Genomic DNA, 15,368 nt, shown 5'->3' with positions numbered 1-15,368 from the left:
CCTAATCTCCGGTGCCACAACATAGAGGATTCTTCATTCACAATACATCGTTTTAACCCAACAGAAAAGTGCATAGAAGTAGCGTCATTTTGCAATTCAATCGAATAAAGACCATCAACCAATTGACCACAACCAATAATTTCAGATTTATTTAGTAAATTAAAACCAAAGTCTGTAAAATTAAAATAAAATCCCAAAGGTGCAAGTTTAGAAACAGAAATTAAGTTTTTACAGAAACTAGGAACATAAAAAACTTTCTCCAAATATAATTTAAAGCCACTACTTAAGACTAAGACGCACGTTCCAATGGCCTCTACATGCGAGCTCATCCTACTCCCTGAGTAGATGCACTGCTCACTTCCCACTGGCTTCCTTAGGCTTTCCATATCCTACAAGGTATTAGAAACATGGATTGTAGAACTAGAGTCAATCCACCATGTATTATGATTCACATTAATCATATTAGATTCATAACAAACAAAGGCAAATGGTGTACCTTTCTTCTCAAACCAACTTTTAAATTTGGGGCAGTCCTTCTTCATGTGTCCTTTCTTTTTACAGAAGAAACACTTTGACTCCTTTTTAATTGTTGGTTGAGTCGAAATCTTTCCTTTATTGGTGCCTACAGACTTCTTCCTATCCTTTCCAGAATTAGAAGTAGTCAAATTTACCTTCTCACCCTCTTCCATTATCAATCTCTCCTCTTCTTGAACACACATGGTCATCAATTCATTAATAGACCATTTATCCTTATATGTGTTGTAGGAGATTTTGAAGGGTGTATACTGTTAAAGTAGGGTGCACAAAATGAAATGTACCAGGAAGGATTCAGACATGGTAACTTCCAAGGTTTTCAACTGAGCCACTATGTCCCTTAAACGCATGATATGTTCACGCACTCCCCTCGTTCCAGTAAGCTTAATGGAAGAGAATTGCATAATGAGTGTGCTAGCAAGTGACTTCTCAGAGGTCGTAAACTGTTCATCAATGGCTTTCAACAAATCTCTGACCTTATCATGCTGGTCAACTGAACCCCGGATACTAGCGAATATGTTGGTTTTTATGAACATAACGGAGAGACGATTAGATCTCTCCCACTTTTCATAAAGATCAACAACATCAGGTTCGCTAGTTTCAGTAATAGCCGGTGGCTCATCCTTCCTTATAGCATAGTCAATATCCATCCAGCCCAAATGAAGGAGAACTCTTTCCTTCCAAACCTTATAATTATCACCTTTTAAAATGGGAAGGTCACAAGAAATATTCATAGATTGTGAAACTGCAAACAAACACACATGCTCATTAAGAAAATTTGAGACTAAACAAATGCCATGTTTTGCCAATGCAAATCATGTCTCAATATATGAATCTAGTGACACAAAACTTGCCTGTGGGCTAAAGTCCTACTCAATTAGATCCATCATGCAACTTTATGATAAAACTATTAAATCATGTTCTTTTCCTTAATTCCTGTGGGTAAATTAAGAAATATAATTTAATATTTTATCCTAATTAACCATACAAATATAACAAAATTCCTGTGGGTAGATTTCATCATATTACATATGATTAATCACAATTAATATTTCTAATGTGATTATAAATTTAGTATATAATTTTACTCAATTAAAGATGCTGTGGCTATTCTCTAATTTAATAAAATTATATTAATCACTTAACATTCAAAAATAATCCTTGCATAAACATACTTAATAATGCAAATGTGCTCAATATTGAATCATAAAAATTACATGTATACCAATTCAAAATAACATTGCACGTATATTCATTAAACATGTAATAAACTTTAAAGGATTAAATCCAATGCATACCAGTATTTAACATAATATTGCATGTTCAACATAACTTAAGAGACAAACAATTTTTAAACAGTTTGTGCATAAATGATTTATCCTTCAGAAGTTATAAATACACATGAACTGCAGTTAATAAACAATTAAATTGCAGTAGCTTAGCGGCAAAGGGAGTCCTTTCATGCTTGTAGGGTGAGGGTTCGAAACCAGCCTAAAATTAATTAAAACGAAAACAAACAACAAAGGCAGCAACGAGATTCGAACCCAAAACAATGAGGTAATACACATCACATATACCACTAGACCAAGTCGTGCTTTGTTTAAAATTGTTAATTTAAAATGTATATTAACAATTCCAACACAGTAAACAAAACCCACAAGACTTTGTCTTCAACCTCCAGCAGTGGTAAAAAAAAAATATTATTACCTCAATTTCGAAAAACCCATATCATTATATGCATTTTAGACATCCAAAAATACGTTTTAAATCATAGAAAAATTAGAAAACTCACACCATTCCTAATTTTGATGTTATTTTGAATTAAGGAGGCTTAAAACATACCACCCATATACTCAGAAAATAAACTCCGCATAGGAACGACCCAATAAGCAAGACAGAGGTACATAGTGGCTCTGATACCAAATGTAAAAAATATACATACACTGATCTAAACATGCAAATAAATTTAAATAGCACATTTAGACCAAACAGCGGAAATTAAAAGAATTACGAGCGTACCTCCAGCCATTGCAAATTGAACGGGAAGCGGCGCACACACGAACCTGAAAGACAGTTTTGTTCTTCCACACCCTTACTCACTCTGAATAGATGGTGTAATTTTTCCTGAATAGAGAAGTGGGTTTGGTGATACAAAACTGAGAGCACCCCATCCTATTTATAGAGTCTGTCCATCACAGAGCTCTCTCAACTTGTTATCAGAACGTGAGATAGGAAGTTATCAGACGTGAGATAAGAAGTTATTAGTACATGAGATGATGGGTACGTGATTTGTTACTGAAGGTGGTTGCAAATATATTTTGCAAAGATATGGGATGAATGTGGATGGAAAATGGACCAGATTCAAAATAACTAATTTTTTCAAAAATAATAAAATTAATTAATTAAAAGAACGTGGAGGTGAACGTGCACTTCCAACACTGGATGTAAGGACTCTTTACAAATGGGCCAAAGATTTGGGCTAAGTGAACCCTGATCATTGAGAGCAAAAAGTTTGAGGTTTAAATTCTTCCAGAATTGAGTTGGAACTGTAGAGGAATCAACCCATGGTTCAGCTATCAAAAGAAAATATGGAGAATGGATTGAGCAAAGGTGCTTAAGGTAAATAAGTGTAGCTTCATTGGACACACCCGTGCGTTCAAGTAAATGGCCTTCATCCGTATGATTTTTGGGGCCAGCTCTGGAACGAGTTCGAGGGACAGAGGTCCGAGCCTTAGTATCCTTGGACTTCTTCTTGAGTTTCTTCTGTTGGGACTTGGATAAGACCACAGTAAAATCATCCTCAAAAGGAATATTGTTTTCTGCATATTGTCTAGGAGACATGTTGCGTATCATCTACAATATCGCCCCAAAGGCCTTTAATATTGCCAATATCCTCAGCAATACGTTGGGTACTGACATCTTCAACTAGAGCCTTCATCACAAGAGATTCTAGATGTAACGATTCCTTACAAGAGTTAAGATCATCTTGGATATCGACAATACTAGAAACAACAAATTTTTGGACCTCTCCCACTGCATCATTATTCTTTTAGCACTATCACACCACCCATATTCGCTTCTGCAATATGCATTTTTGCTCCACTAGGTTCTTGGTTATCATCTTTCTAACAGTTTACTGTTGCCCTAGCGGTATAACTAGGACCAGAGGATAATCACGTCATTTTGCAGAACAATAGCCTTGTTCTTTTCCTGGGGTTGATCGATATGCTTCTTCTTGGATTCCACCTGAGGGTCCTGACGGAAAACAACATCTTTCTCTTTCTTCTTGCAATTGTCATGAGATTGCCCTACAACCTTGCAAGAGGAACAAAACAAAGCCAAATGCTCATATACTATATCAACGAAGAAAGCATAGTCCTTCCTTTCAATCAAGATTTGATCATGCAAGTCCCTGGCTAAATCAACGTTCACTAAAATTCTCACATAGTGACCAAATGTTTTGTTGATTGTTGCATCATGTAACAACAAAGGGATCCCGATGCCCATAGCTATAGCAAAAAGAATTGTGGGCCTCCAATATTCTTGGGGCAAACCATGTATTCTTATCCAGCACTGAGAATTTGTGTGATTAACAACATTTGGATTAAAGTTTGGAGTCCATGAGAATAGCCTCCTCATCACTCTTGGGTCAAGATTCCAATCCCCCACCTCAGGGACCCTTCAAAGATCCTCAATAGATGCAAAAGAGAATTCAAAGAACCCTTTTCCAATTGGTACCATGCGCGAATGACCATGTGGTTGCCATAACATTGTTAATACAGAATTTAATTCTTTAGCCCTAGGAGGGGTATTGCCCTAGGAAAGCATCAAAAGCCCATGGAGATTTGTTTTTTGCGGCTTTCTAATCCTACTTTGTAATCCTCTTATGGGATTGAGAGTCATAGCATCGCCCTTCAATCATGGAACATGCAATTGATTAAGAGGAAATATTGCATGAAATATTCAATGTTTGGGGAAAGGATTTTTGCCTTGGCGCACGAAAACTTTAGATGAAAGAGAATTATTAGGTTTTGCAGGGGCATCATTCATGAGAAAATCCCATGGAATGATCGCAAGAGGGGATGAAGCCGCCCTAGCCAACAGACAAGGATTAAGGAATCACGTAGGGATATCTAACCCTAGAAGAGCCATTTTTATGATCAACAAGTATATGTTTAATAATTTTGTATTATTAAAGTTTTTTTTGGTTAAAACCTTATTACTCATTCATCCATTATTTGGATGTTTTCACCAATCAGTTTATTTCAAAATCTGTTAATTTGGAATTAGTCCTCATATGGTGGTCTTTGCTTACATAGATATCATATTGTAAAAAAATCATTTAACTTTATAATTGAAGCAAATAATAAATTCTACTTGTTTCAATTATTTGGGATAAGGCAACTTAAGTAGTGGTATGCATGACTTTTTCCTTTGGGCATCATGTGTGTTTTAAATTATTCATGACAAATGATGATGCTTGTGCTCATATATTTTCTACTTGTAGTTGTTGATTTCATTGGTCATAATTGAAAATCTTATAGTTAGATTTATCCTTATCCTTCTAGATTCCTTTTGTTTGTGGTTTCAGGCATTAGAATCTTTGAGGATGTTTGTAGTCATAAGGTATGTATGCACATAAGATTTTGGGACTCATGGGTGAACTAATTCTCATCATATATTTTCAAAACTTATTATCTTTGAATTCATGTATGTTATTCTAACAAAGTTGTAAAAGTACAATACTTGACTATATTACATAACAATTGAATGAGTTCTTACTTTTGTTTTCCTATTTTTTCTATCTTTGAAATTGCTTTGACATTCTTTTTATGCTTTACAGAATGGTAAGGGTGTCCTCGTTAAGTCCGTTGGTGTTATTGATGCAACTGCAGATAGTGTTTTTGAAGTGTTTTTAAACACTGAACGACAAAAAAGATATGAGTAAGTTGCCTATAAGAAGTATTTGAGAGTCTTGATAACATATTGGAGAACTTATTCATTCCTATAATTACTTTTTCAGGTGGGATATGTTGATGGGTGACTTGGAGTTGGTAGAAACTTATGATGGACATTATGATGTTATTTATGGAACATACGATCCTAAGTATCTAACTCGGTAATTAGTGCATGTTGACATCTTCGAAAATTTTAAGGTTCATTTGTTGGTTGTGATAACAAATGAGTGTATAGGATACGATGATAAGGGAGAAAAAAAAGTGAAAAATGATACAAGCATAATAAGCTCCTATCCAATAATTAACACATAATAGACAACTTGGTAGATAGTACCATAACAACAACAATAGTGTTATTTCATAGGTGAGGTTGTCTAGTGAATCATGACTAATGAAATTGAGCTAGATCAAAAATCAAATTCTTATAAATATTATTCACAATGAGATCCCATTTAATAATTTTCTCTAATGCTCTTCTTGGTTTTTCTCTACCTATTTTTGAAAGGCTAGGAACCATATGATTTACTTACTTTTTTCACTGGTGCCTCCAATAGTACTTTTTCAAATGTCTAAACAGTAACTAATTTTGGTCGCTTTTTCCTCAATAGGTGCCACACCAATATTGTCTCCCTAGGTAGAATTTGTCAGATGTAGTACCTTTAACGCATGCAGCACATGCTTAAATTAGTTTCAACACAAGTATATGTGATTAGAACTTGATTATCATTATTGTAATATTGTTGTACCTCATGTAAATATAAATACAATAGTGTGTGATCTATATTAGGCACACAATTACCAAACCTAATTTGGTATCTATAAACCTTAATCTCTTTTCCACAATTACAATGCCTGACTCAGCCATAGTTTCACGTTGCACAAACCTAAAATGCTTCATGTGTCCCCTTTTGCCATTGTGGCCGAGAATTAAAAAATTGTATGTGATTGTGATTTTGGTTGCAATATAAAGGTTTTAGGAATTTCTAGGACTGCATTACAATTACAGTTGCAATTGCATTGATCTCATTTGTCCACAATTTTCATATTATCAAGGATTAGGATGAAATTGTAACTATGACTATGATTGCAATTTAAATTGTTGATGTGCCCCAACTTAAAAGCTAGTTTATTGAATAGCTTAGTGTGCCAAATAATATCTTGTCCTCCTACACATTTCCAAATTTTAATAGGAATATCATTAGGCAAATAATTTTACCATTACTTGTCTCTTAAAAGCTCATTTTACCAATCTAAACGAAATTTTATGATAGTGAGACAAATTTTATTTGTTATCTTGGATTTTTTATTATTCCATATTTCAGGTTGATCTATGCTCAAAATTGGAAAGCTTATAAAAATAGTTCCCCCATCTTCCTTTAACATCTTGATCTATGATTCTTAGAAATAGGAAGAATAATTTTTAGCATTGGGTTGAGGTTGTAAAACGAAGAACATCTATATATCTTATTCCACTTCTTCTTAACCCAACTCTCCCAGCTCATCAATTTTAAAATAATGAACAAGGTTAGATAAGCTAACATGATACACATATAATATCTTTTTTTAAGGTTAAATTACTTATTAGGTCCCTATAGTTTCATGACTTGTACCTTTTAATCGTTATAGTTTGAAAGTGGTTTTTTTAGTTTCTATAGTTTACATTTTAATTTTCATTTAGTTCTTATAGTTTAAAAGTGGTCTTTTTAGTCCTTATAGTTTGTATTTTAATTTTCTTTTAGTCCCTATAGTTTAAAAGTGGTATTTTTAGTCCATATAATTTGTATTTTAATTACCTTTTAGTCCTTACTACAAAAAAACTATATAAAAATAATTAGTTACAAATTAGTTATAAATTATCAACTATTTTTTCATTACAAATTATCTTACGATAAATTAGTTATGAATTACTTGCTAATATTTCTGTAGTTAATTGTAATTGATAATATTACTCATATTTTAATGGTAAGGATTAAAAGTAAATTAAAATATAAAGTATAAGGACTAAAAGGAAATTAAAATATAAATTATAATGACTAAAAAAATCACTTTCAAACTACAGAAACTAAAAGACAATTAAAATATAAACTATAGGAACTTAAAAACTCACTTTAAAACTATAAGGACTAAAAGGTACAAATGATAAAACTATAGGAACCTAATAAGTAATTAAACCTTTTTTTAATAAAAATAATTAATTAGCCAAACATCAAAATAGAACAAAGACATCCTAACTAAGTTGTCACCTCCTTACCTATCAATCATAGGCCAACAAGCTACAATATTATCAAGGAAGATAAAAAGAACAAAAGCAGCAAGAAATGATGGAGGGAGTAGACCAAAACCCATGAACAACAATCAACAAATATGAAAAGAAGGTAATCCACACTAATTGTGGAAATAATGAAACCTAAGAAATCAAGGGATAGGCTCCCACCAAGTGATATCTAATCATATGATCCACTCCATAAATAAATTTGAAAAAACTAAAAACTCTTATGTGAAAACGAATTAATGCAATGGATTAATGTATGATAAGGTAGCTTATGGAATCCTATCTTCCTATCTTGAACACCAAATAGGCCATAAAATTATTGCAAATAAATTGCTACTAGTATTTACAATTCTAAAAAAACAATTAGGTATTCTTTTTTAAAATAGTTCAAGAATTTTTCAATTTTTTAAGTGTGGATTGCTATAATAGATAAATATTTGCATGCTCTATCAACTTCACTGAATTAATTGAACTTCATCCTGTAAATCTTTATAGTAGAGATGTATTATTATTTTATAGTTTTTTTGTGTGTGTGTCTATACATGGTATAGTTATTTATGATGAAATTTAATTGCCATGAGTTATATATCATTGATTATCTACGTCATTTTTGGTTTCTTTATTAATTTGTATTTTTATTATTGAATATTATTAATTTGTATTTGTATTTGTGACTTAATCCATGTTTTACTTTTAAAAATGTCCATTAATAAATTTCCTCTCAAAACCTTACATATCTAGGTGGCATTCAAAGCGAGATTTTGTCTTCTCTAGGCAATGGTTTCGAGCACAAGATGGAACATACAGTAAGAATACATTAATTTTACTCTTTTAATTAGTTTTTCTATTAAAATTTCAAGATACCAAAGATTTAAAATTACACTAGTCAAATTGAAATAACTCTCCAAAAGTGAAGTTTCTATCCTTAAGCATAGGATCAATTTTACTTTATTTTATGCCAACATTTTATCAATACTTAAGTGCAACAGTGAACTATTACTATAGTGATTGTTATTGTTGCTAACTTGGTGTGGATCATCAAAGTGATTATTTCATGTTTGTTGGTTTAAATGAAATTATGTAGTACTTTGACTTGGTTGATTATGCTGACATATTTTATATGTTTAACTGATGCAGCTATTTTGCAATTCCCATCAATACATAAGAAAAAGCCTCCAAGATCCGGATATCGACGTACAAAAATCAATCGTAAGATGTTTTTATTACTATAAGTATTTTATCTTCTTTGTTGCAATACCAGCTTTCAAAATTTTTAGTGTTCACTTTATTTTGAATTACAGGCATACTAAAAGCTTAAATGGCTTAAGACAAATCCAACTTTTTAAATCAACTATCCACCTCCAGTCACATGCATAGTTGAAAGTAAATGAAAAGCTGAACAAAAAAGTAATTCAAACTACAAGAAAAGTCATGCAAAGAGAATTTTACTCAATTATGTAATACTAAAACATCATTGCTTAGGATCTCACACAATCAAAAACAATACTTGTTTTGTATAGAAAATAAGAAATTCAATATAATAAAAAGAAGGTAATTACAAAGATTTTGGGTTAAAAGAGATACTATGTAGTGTAAAAAGAAGACTAACAAGGAACAACAAAAATATAAATAAAGAAAAAGGTACCCAATCTCCACATACTTGTCAGGAAAATTCCCTTACAAGGTTACATGCTTAGGCCTAATCCTTTTTCTAAACTAATTATTGATCCAACAAAACATCCTTAAATATGCGAGGGATATATTTCAACCTTTTTCTATAGGATATATTTCAACCTTATGCACTAAAATTTTGCTTTAATTAGTATGGTTTCAATCAAAATGCATGCTATAGTCATGGTTATTAAAGCTGGATTGGACTAATTGGTTGAACTAGTTCAACCGAGTACTGACCTGCCAACAGATTCAAATTGATCACGAAATCATTTTGTTGTCAAATCGACTTTAGACTGATAATTCGACCTAAAATTCCATAAACTGACAATAACTAAAGGTTCACTAGGTTAGGGAAATTTGCTAAAAAAATATTTAACTAATCACTACATTTCTTAGACTCAGTAGATGAAACAAACATTTTAACCAGAGAAAGTATTTTACTTTATAGAATTGTGAACGCACACATTTTGAGTACTATTAATGTGGGACTCTTGCTATTTTGCAACACAGTACACTCCTCCTGTGTAAGATGAAAAGTTCAAATGTTTAGTATGCAATTTGATGTAGGACTCTTTGTTCTCAACATCATATCACTCTACTTATACAAGATTTTTCTATAGTATGTAACATAAGTTAAACACTACTGATGTGAGACTCTTTTTTCAACAACAAAGTACCACTTCAACCAATCTGTGTGAACTTTTCCTATATTCTGTAACAAAAGTAGCATACACACTTAGTTGCATCTCAACGCAAGGAATGGTTTAGGTAGGAGTATAACAATTTAATATATTATGCATGACATTGGGTAGGAGTGCTTGGATTCAAAATTTTCTAGACATATCCTCCAACAAAATTATTTTTTGTTTAAAATTCTTTAGTTCAAGCAAGTGAAAAGATCAAACAAAATTGGTACAAGAACCATGTTGAGAGAAAAAAAACTATATATAAAAGTTTTATATTTTAAAGGAATAAAAAGGTTATACATAAATATAAAAAAATAAAGCATAATTATTAGTTTTAATATATAAAATTTGAATATTAATATGTATACTTTTTAAAACAATTTTTATTGGTTTAACACATTTTATAATTAATGTTAAACTCTTAGTTTTTTTAACTATATATAATAAATATTATGTTACTTTTAATATTCTTTAATATATTATATATTTTAGTGTAACCTATCTTTCTAGTTTGATGGTCTTTGGGCATGGACAGAGGGCATGTGATAATCTCCTCCTCAACATCCAGAGGCAGTAGCGTCCAATTAGTTGTAGGTTGGAAATCTGCATCCAATCTCCTTTGAATGCTATACACATTCTCAGAGAGAAAGGTCACAGGAAATCATAACCGTGCAAGATCTTCTTCGGAGAGATTGGGGTCTATGGCAAGTGGTCCTTGATAAACGAAGCGGTTAAGGTGGATGGGTGATGGAGGTGCTTGTAGTGGAACTTCATCGTCCATATCATCATTGGACTTAGTTATCTTCTTCTTCTTGAGGTGAATAATCCCAGTTCTTCTTAAACTGTGTTCAAACTGTTGGATTGTGGAGGTTTGTTCTCGAATGGGAGGGATTTTAGCATATTGAGGGTCATGAGCAGCAGCAACATCAACTTGCTCATTTACGAGACGCTTTGTCCATTGAGCACCTTTTTTCTCTCACTTGCTGATGCAAGGTTGAGTTGAAGGAGGAAGGGCTTGTGGTATTGGCTTTACCTTCTTCACTTGAGGCATAAAGGTATCATCCAAAGGTGGTGCAACCTTGCATTTTCTAAACACCAAGCCATCTTCATCATCATCAGTTTCACTTAGCTCTCTTAAGTGATCTGTAGTTGATGATGGTTGTTGCTTCTTAGACACTGCCCTTCTTGAGACATGGGCCATGGCACCTGTTGCTTTGGGAGCAACTAGAGAGGGTGGTGGACATTGGGGTGTAGGAGCAGCCTTGGACGAAAGTGCATCCATCTTCTTCTTACTTCTTTTTTCAATTTGAGTAGCCATTGCGTCTACGTCCACTACTTGGTCTTCATTAGTAGTTTTCCATACTACGTTCAACTGGTCATCACGTCCAGTGTTGAGTCTAAATTTCTGGTGGATTTCAGAAAGAATGGATTCATCCACTGGGGGAGTCTGCTTGAAGGAGACATCATCAACCAACCTTATCTTTGAGATTTTTTCCCGACTAAAGGCTTTGTGTTTGGGTAAGAACACCCCATCAAAATATATTTTGCCTTATACTTCTTTAGGAGTCTCGTACAAGAATTTCCTTATTACTCCATGAGCCTCTAGGACTTTGGTTAGGACAATGCTATGATAGATGTCCTTCTCAATGCTATTGTCCTTCAACATTTTAGTTGCAAAGCAATTTAAGAGAATCTGGGCAAGTCAAAGAGAGTTCCCTCCATCAAGTGATACAGAAGGAACTTATGGGCATTGGACAAGAAGTCCTTAGACCCCTATTTGTGGATGATAGCCTTGTTTAGTAGGGTACCATACTTCCTAGGAATATTGGCCCTGTTGGGCCCCCACAACGAGTGACCAATGTGGTCTTCAAGTTCATTGCCCCAACTGTTCATAAATTTTGTTCCTCATCACTCACCCAATGGCTTAGGCAATAGTTTTAGCAATCAACTTTATAGATATGCCAAGATCTTGGCCAACAAAATATTCGCCAATGACTTCATTGTAGTAGACCTTGGCTGTCCTCCAAAACTCGCAGATGAGTTCAGGCACCACCACCTTAGGGTCTTCAAAGAAATGGTGGATGCAACATAACATGAGGCGTGCCTTGATGACGTAGCCAACAATCTCCGATGAATCGATGTTGAAGAAGTGTTCAATGTAAACCTTAGGCTCCTTGTCTTTCACTGAGACTTTTGCAGCAATGATAGACATTGGTGTAGGTCTGGGGATTTGTACAACTTCACCTTCTTTGGATGAAGCAAAAGGTGGGTTGTTCCTGAAGTCTGGGTCAGACTGGGTGGTTCATATTTGGTTCTATTTCTTGGACATTTCTAGGGTTTTTTTGAAGATTCTAAGAGAACGAGAAGGTTTGGGTGCAAAGGTTTTCTAAGGGGGAGAAAGAATGCAGAGAGTTTCAAAAGGTTTGATAGTGAAAGGTCGAGATGGTTTATGATGGTGATGGTTAATTGCTTGGATTGAAGAGAAAGAAAACATGGGGGGAAGTTGAAACGAAGTGGGACTTTTGAAATAAAGATCTGACCCGCTTTAAGTGACTCAACACACAAACTCTTAAAACACTGCATGTTATTAAACTTGCGTCTAGTGGTCATAGTCCATATGTTGGATGCATATGTGTAGTGCACTAGTTCTTACTAAGCGCATTGGACAATAGGTCCTTTGGACGCATAGTGGTGTGTTCAGACCTTTCACATAGATTTGAAACTTCATTCCACAGGGAGCATGCCAAGCCTTTCTCTTAACGAGATTAACCTGTCCTCAGTAAAGGGTTTTGTAAATAAATAAGCAAGCTTTCGTTAGATGCATGCAAACTGTAATTCCACAATACCCTTCTGAACACCCTTATGACATGATGTTTTATTTCTACCCGTTTGGCACGCAAATGCATGATAGGATTTTTAGACAGATCAATGGCAGCAATATTATCACAAAGGATAGGAATGTTACTCTCAAACAAGTTGTAGTCCTCAAGCTGATATTTGGTCCACAAGAGTTGAGAACAATAACTTGTGGCTGATATATACTTTGTTTTTGCTGTTGATAGAGCTATTGTTCCTTGTTTCTTGCTTGTCCAAGAAACAAAGCATCCAACAATGAAGTGGCAACATCCATTAGTGCTTTTTTGTTCTACTTAATTTCTAACAAAATTTGCATCGCAGTAACCAAGCAACTTGTATTCCTTTTCTCTTTTAAAGCAAAAAACAAAGGTTAGGAGTTCCAATCAAATATCTAAATATATGTTTAACAATAGAAAAATGAAATTCCCTTATTTCCTTTTGGAATTTGGCACAGAGACATACACTGAACATAATGTCAAGTCTGGACGCAGTGAGATACAAAAGAGATCCTATCATTGCTCTGTAGGTCTTTTCGTCCACCTTCTTTGAATCATCATCTAGTCTAAGTATAGTGGTTGGATGTATGAGAGTTTTCATATATTTTGCATCGTCCATCTAAAATTTTTTCAAGAGTTCCTTCACGTACTTTGTTTGATGTATGCATATGCCTTCGTCTGCTTGTTTGATTTGAAGTCCAAGGAAAAACTTCAATTCTCCCATCACACTCATTTCGAACTCTGCCTGCATAAACTTGGAAAAATCCTTTCACAGAGAGTCAATAGTACAACCGAATATGATATCATCCATATATATCTAGATGATTAGGGTTTAGGGTTCCATAATCTTTGTGAAACAAAGTAGTATCTACTTTCCCTCATATAAAACTATTTTCAGTTAAAAAAGAACTTAACTTTTCATACCAAGCTTGAGGAGCTTGCTTTAGTCCATACAAAGCTTTATTTAATTTGAAAACATGACGAGGGTAGATAGAACTTTGAAACTCAGGGGGTTGTTCAACATAGACCTCTTCCATAATAATACTATTGAGGAACACACTTTTTACGTCCATTTGATACAAGATCATAGCATGATGAACAACGAAGGATAGTAATATGCATATTGCCTCAAGACGAGAAATAGGAGCAAAGGTTTCAGTGTAATCTATACCTTCCTGCTGTGAGTAACCTTTTGCTACAAGCCTAGCCTTATTCCTCACAACTTTACCCATTTCATCCAGCTTTTTTCTGAACACCCACTTAGCTCCAAAAGTTGATTTACCTTTGGGAAGTTCTACAAGCATGCATATATCATTCTTCTAAAACTAGTCCAACTCTTATTGCATTGCTTTAACCTAGTGCTCATCAGACATAACATCGTCTATGTGTTTTGGCTCAATCTCTTATAGCAGTATTGTATACTTGAGAGTTCCTTGTTTGCACTTTGTCCTTGGGATCACCAATGATTTATGACTCTGGATGATGTTATCTTAGCAAGCGTCTAGTAGGTTCTCTAACTTCTTTAGGTTGATCGTCCATTGATGTGTTGGATGCAAGCTTATCTTGACTGGACGCAGCAACAAACATGATGGTATTTTCTATTTCATCACTACAAAAGACTCATCCAACTCTGACATTGTAGTGTTAGGCTTATTGTCATTAAATCTAACATGAATGGCCTCTTCTGCAGTCAAGGTTCTAGAGTTGTACACTCTATATGCCTTGGATGATTCAGAGTATTCGAGTAAGATTTTAGAATCACATTTGGAGTCAAGCTTTCCAAGGTTTTCCTTCGTGTTTAAGATAAAACACTGACATCAAAACAGATGGATGTAAGAGATGCTGGGCTTATGTCCCTTCCACAGTTCATAAGAAGTCTTCTTTAAGATTGGCCTTATATAAATTCTATTATGTAAATAACAGACAATCTTTACTGCTTCAGCCCAAAATTGTTTAGGGGTTGAGTGATCGTTAAGCATTATTCTTGCCATTTCTTGAAGTGATCTATTTTTCCTCTCAACAACTCTATTTTGTTATGGTATTCTTAGAGTGGAAAAATTATGGTGAATACTATTCTCTTCACAGAAGTTTTCAAAAGGATCATTTTCAAATTCTCCCCCTTGATCACTTCTGATTAAAGAGATGCAAACACCTTTTTCATTTTGTATCTTTTTATAGAATTTATAAAGGGTGTCAAATGAGTCATCATTGTGGGTTAGGAACCCCAAGCTTATGGTGTTCTTTTGAAGCTTTGGGATTAACCTCAAGCAAACATATCCAAGCTTCTTATGCCATACCCAATGATGCTCTTTTGATAAAGAGTAAGCATGACACCTTTTGATTGGACAAATCACAGTGAAGAGTTGTACTTGTTCTAGATGATACACATATC

At 33.9% G+C, this 15,368-nt stretch overlaps 1 protein-coding gene across 1 annotated transcript in view; it reads left to right on the top strand.

Moving 5' to 3' along the window:
- The window catches only part of LOC100786048 (protein ENHANCED DISEASE RESISTANCE 2), a 49,240-nt gene that overhangs the window by 15,362 nt on the left and 18,510 nt on the right, over positions 1-15,368 (top strand). The window contains exons 7-11 of the mRNA XM_041009594.1: positions 5,126-5,160; positions 5,378-5,478; positions 5,558-5,653; positions 8,506-8,570; positions 8,902-8,973. Of these exons, the coding sequence (XP_040865528.1) occupies positions 5,126-5,160; positions 5,378-5,478; positions 5,558-5,653; positions 8,506-8,570; positions 8,902-8,973 (369 nt within the window). The remainder of the gene's footprint in view (positions 1-5,125; positions 5,161-5,377; positions 5,479-5,557; positions 5,654-8,505; positions 8,571-8,901; positions 8,974-15,368) is intronic.

The sequence above is a fragment of the Glycine max genome, chromosome 15, assembly GCF_000004515.6.
Source record: "Glycine max cultivar Williams 82 chromosome 15, Glycine_max_v4.0, whole genome shotgun sequence".
NCBI classification, from domain to species: Eukaryota; Viridiplantae; Streptophyta; class Magnoliopsida; order Fabales; family Fabaceae; genus Glycine; species Glycine max.
Note: the sequence above shows the minus strand (reverse complement) of the source record. Positions and strands in the feature narration are given on the sequence as shown.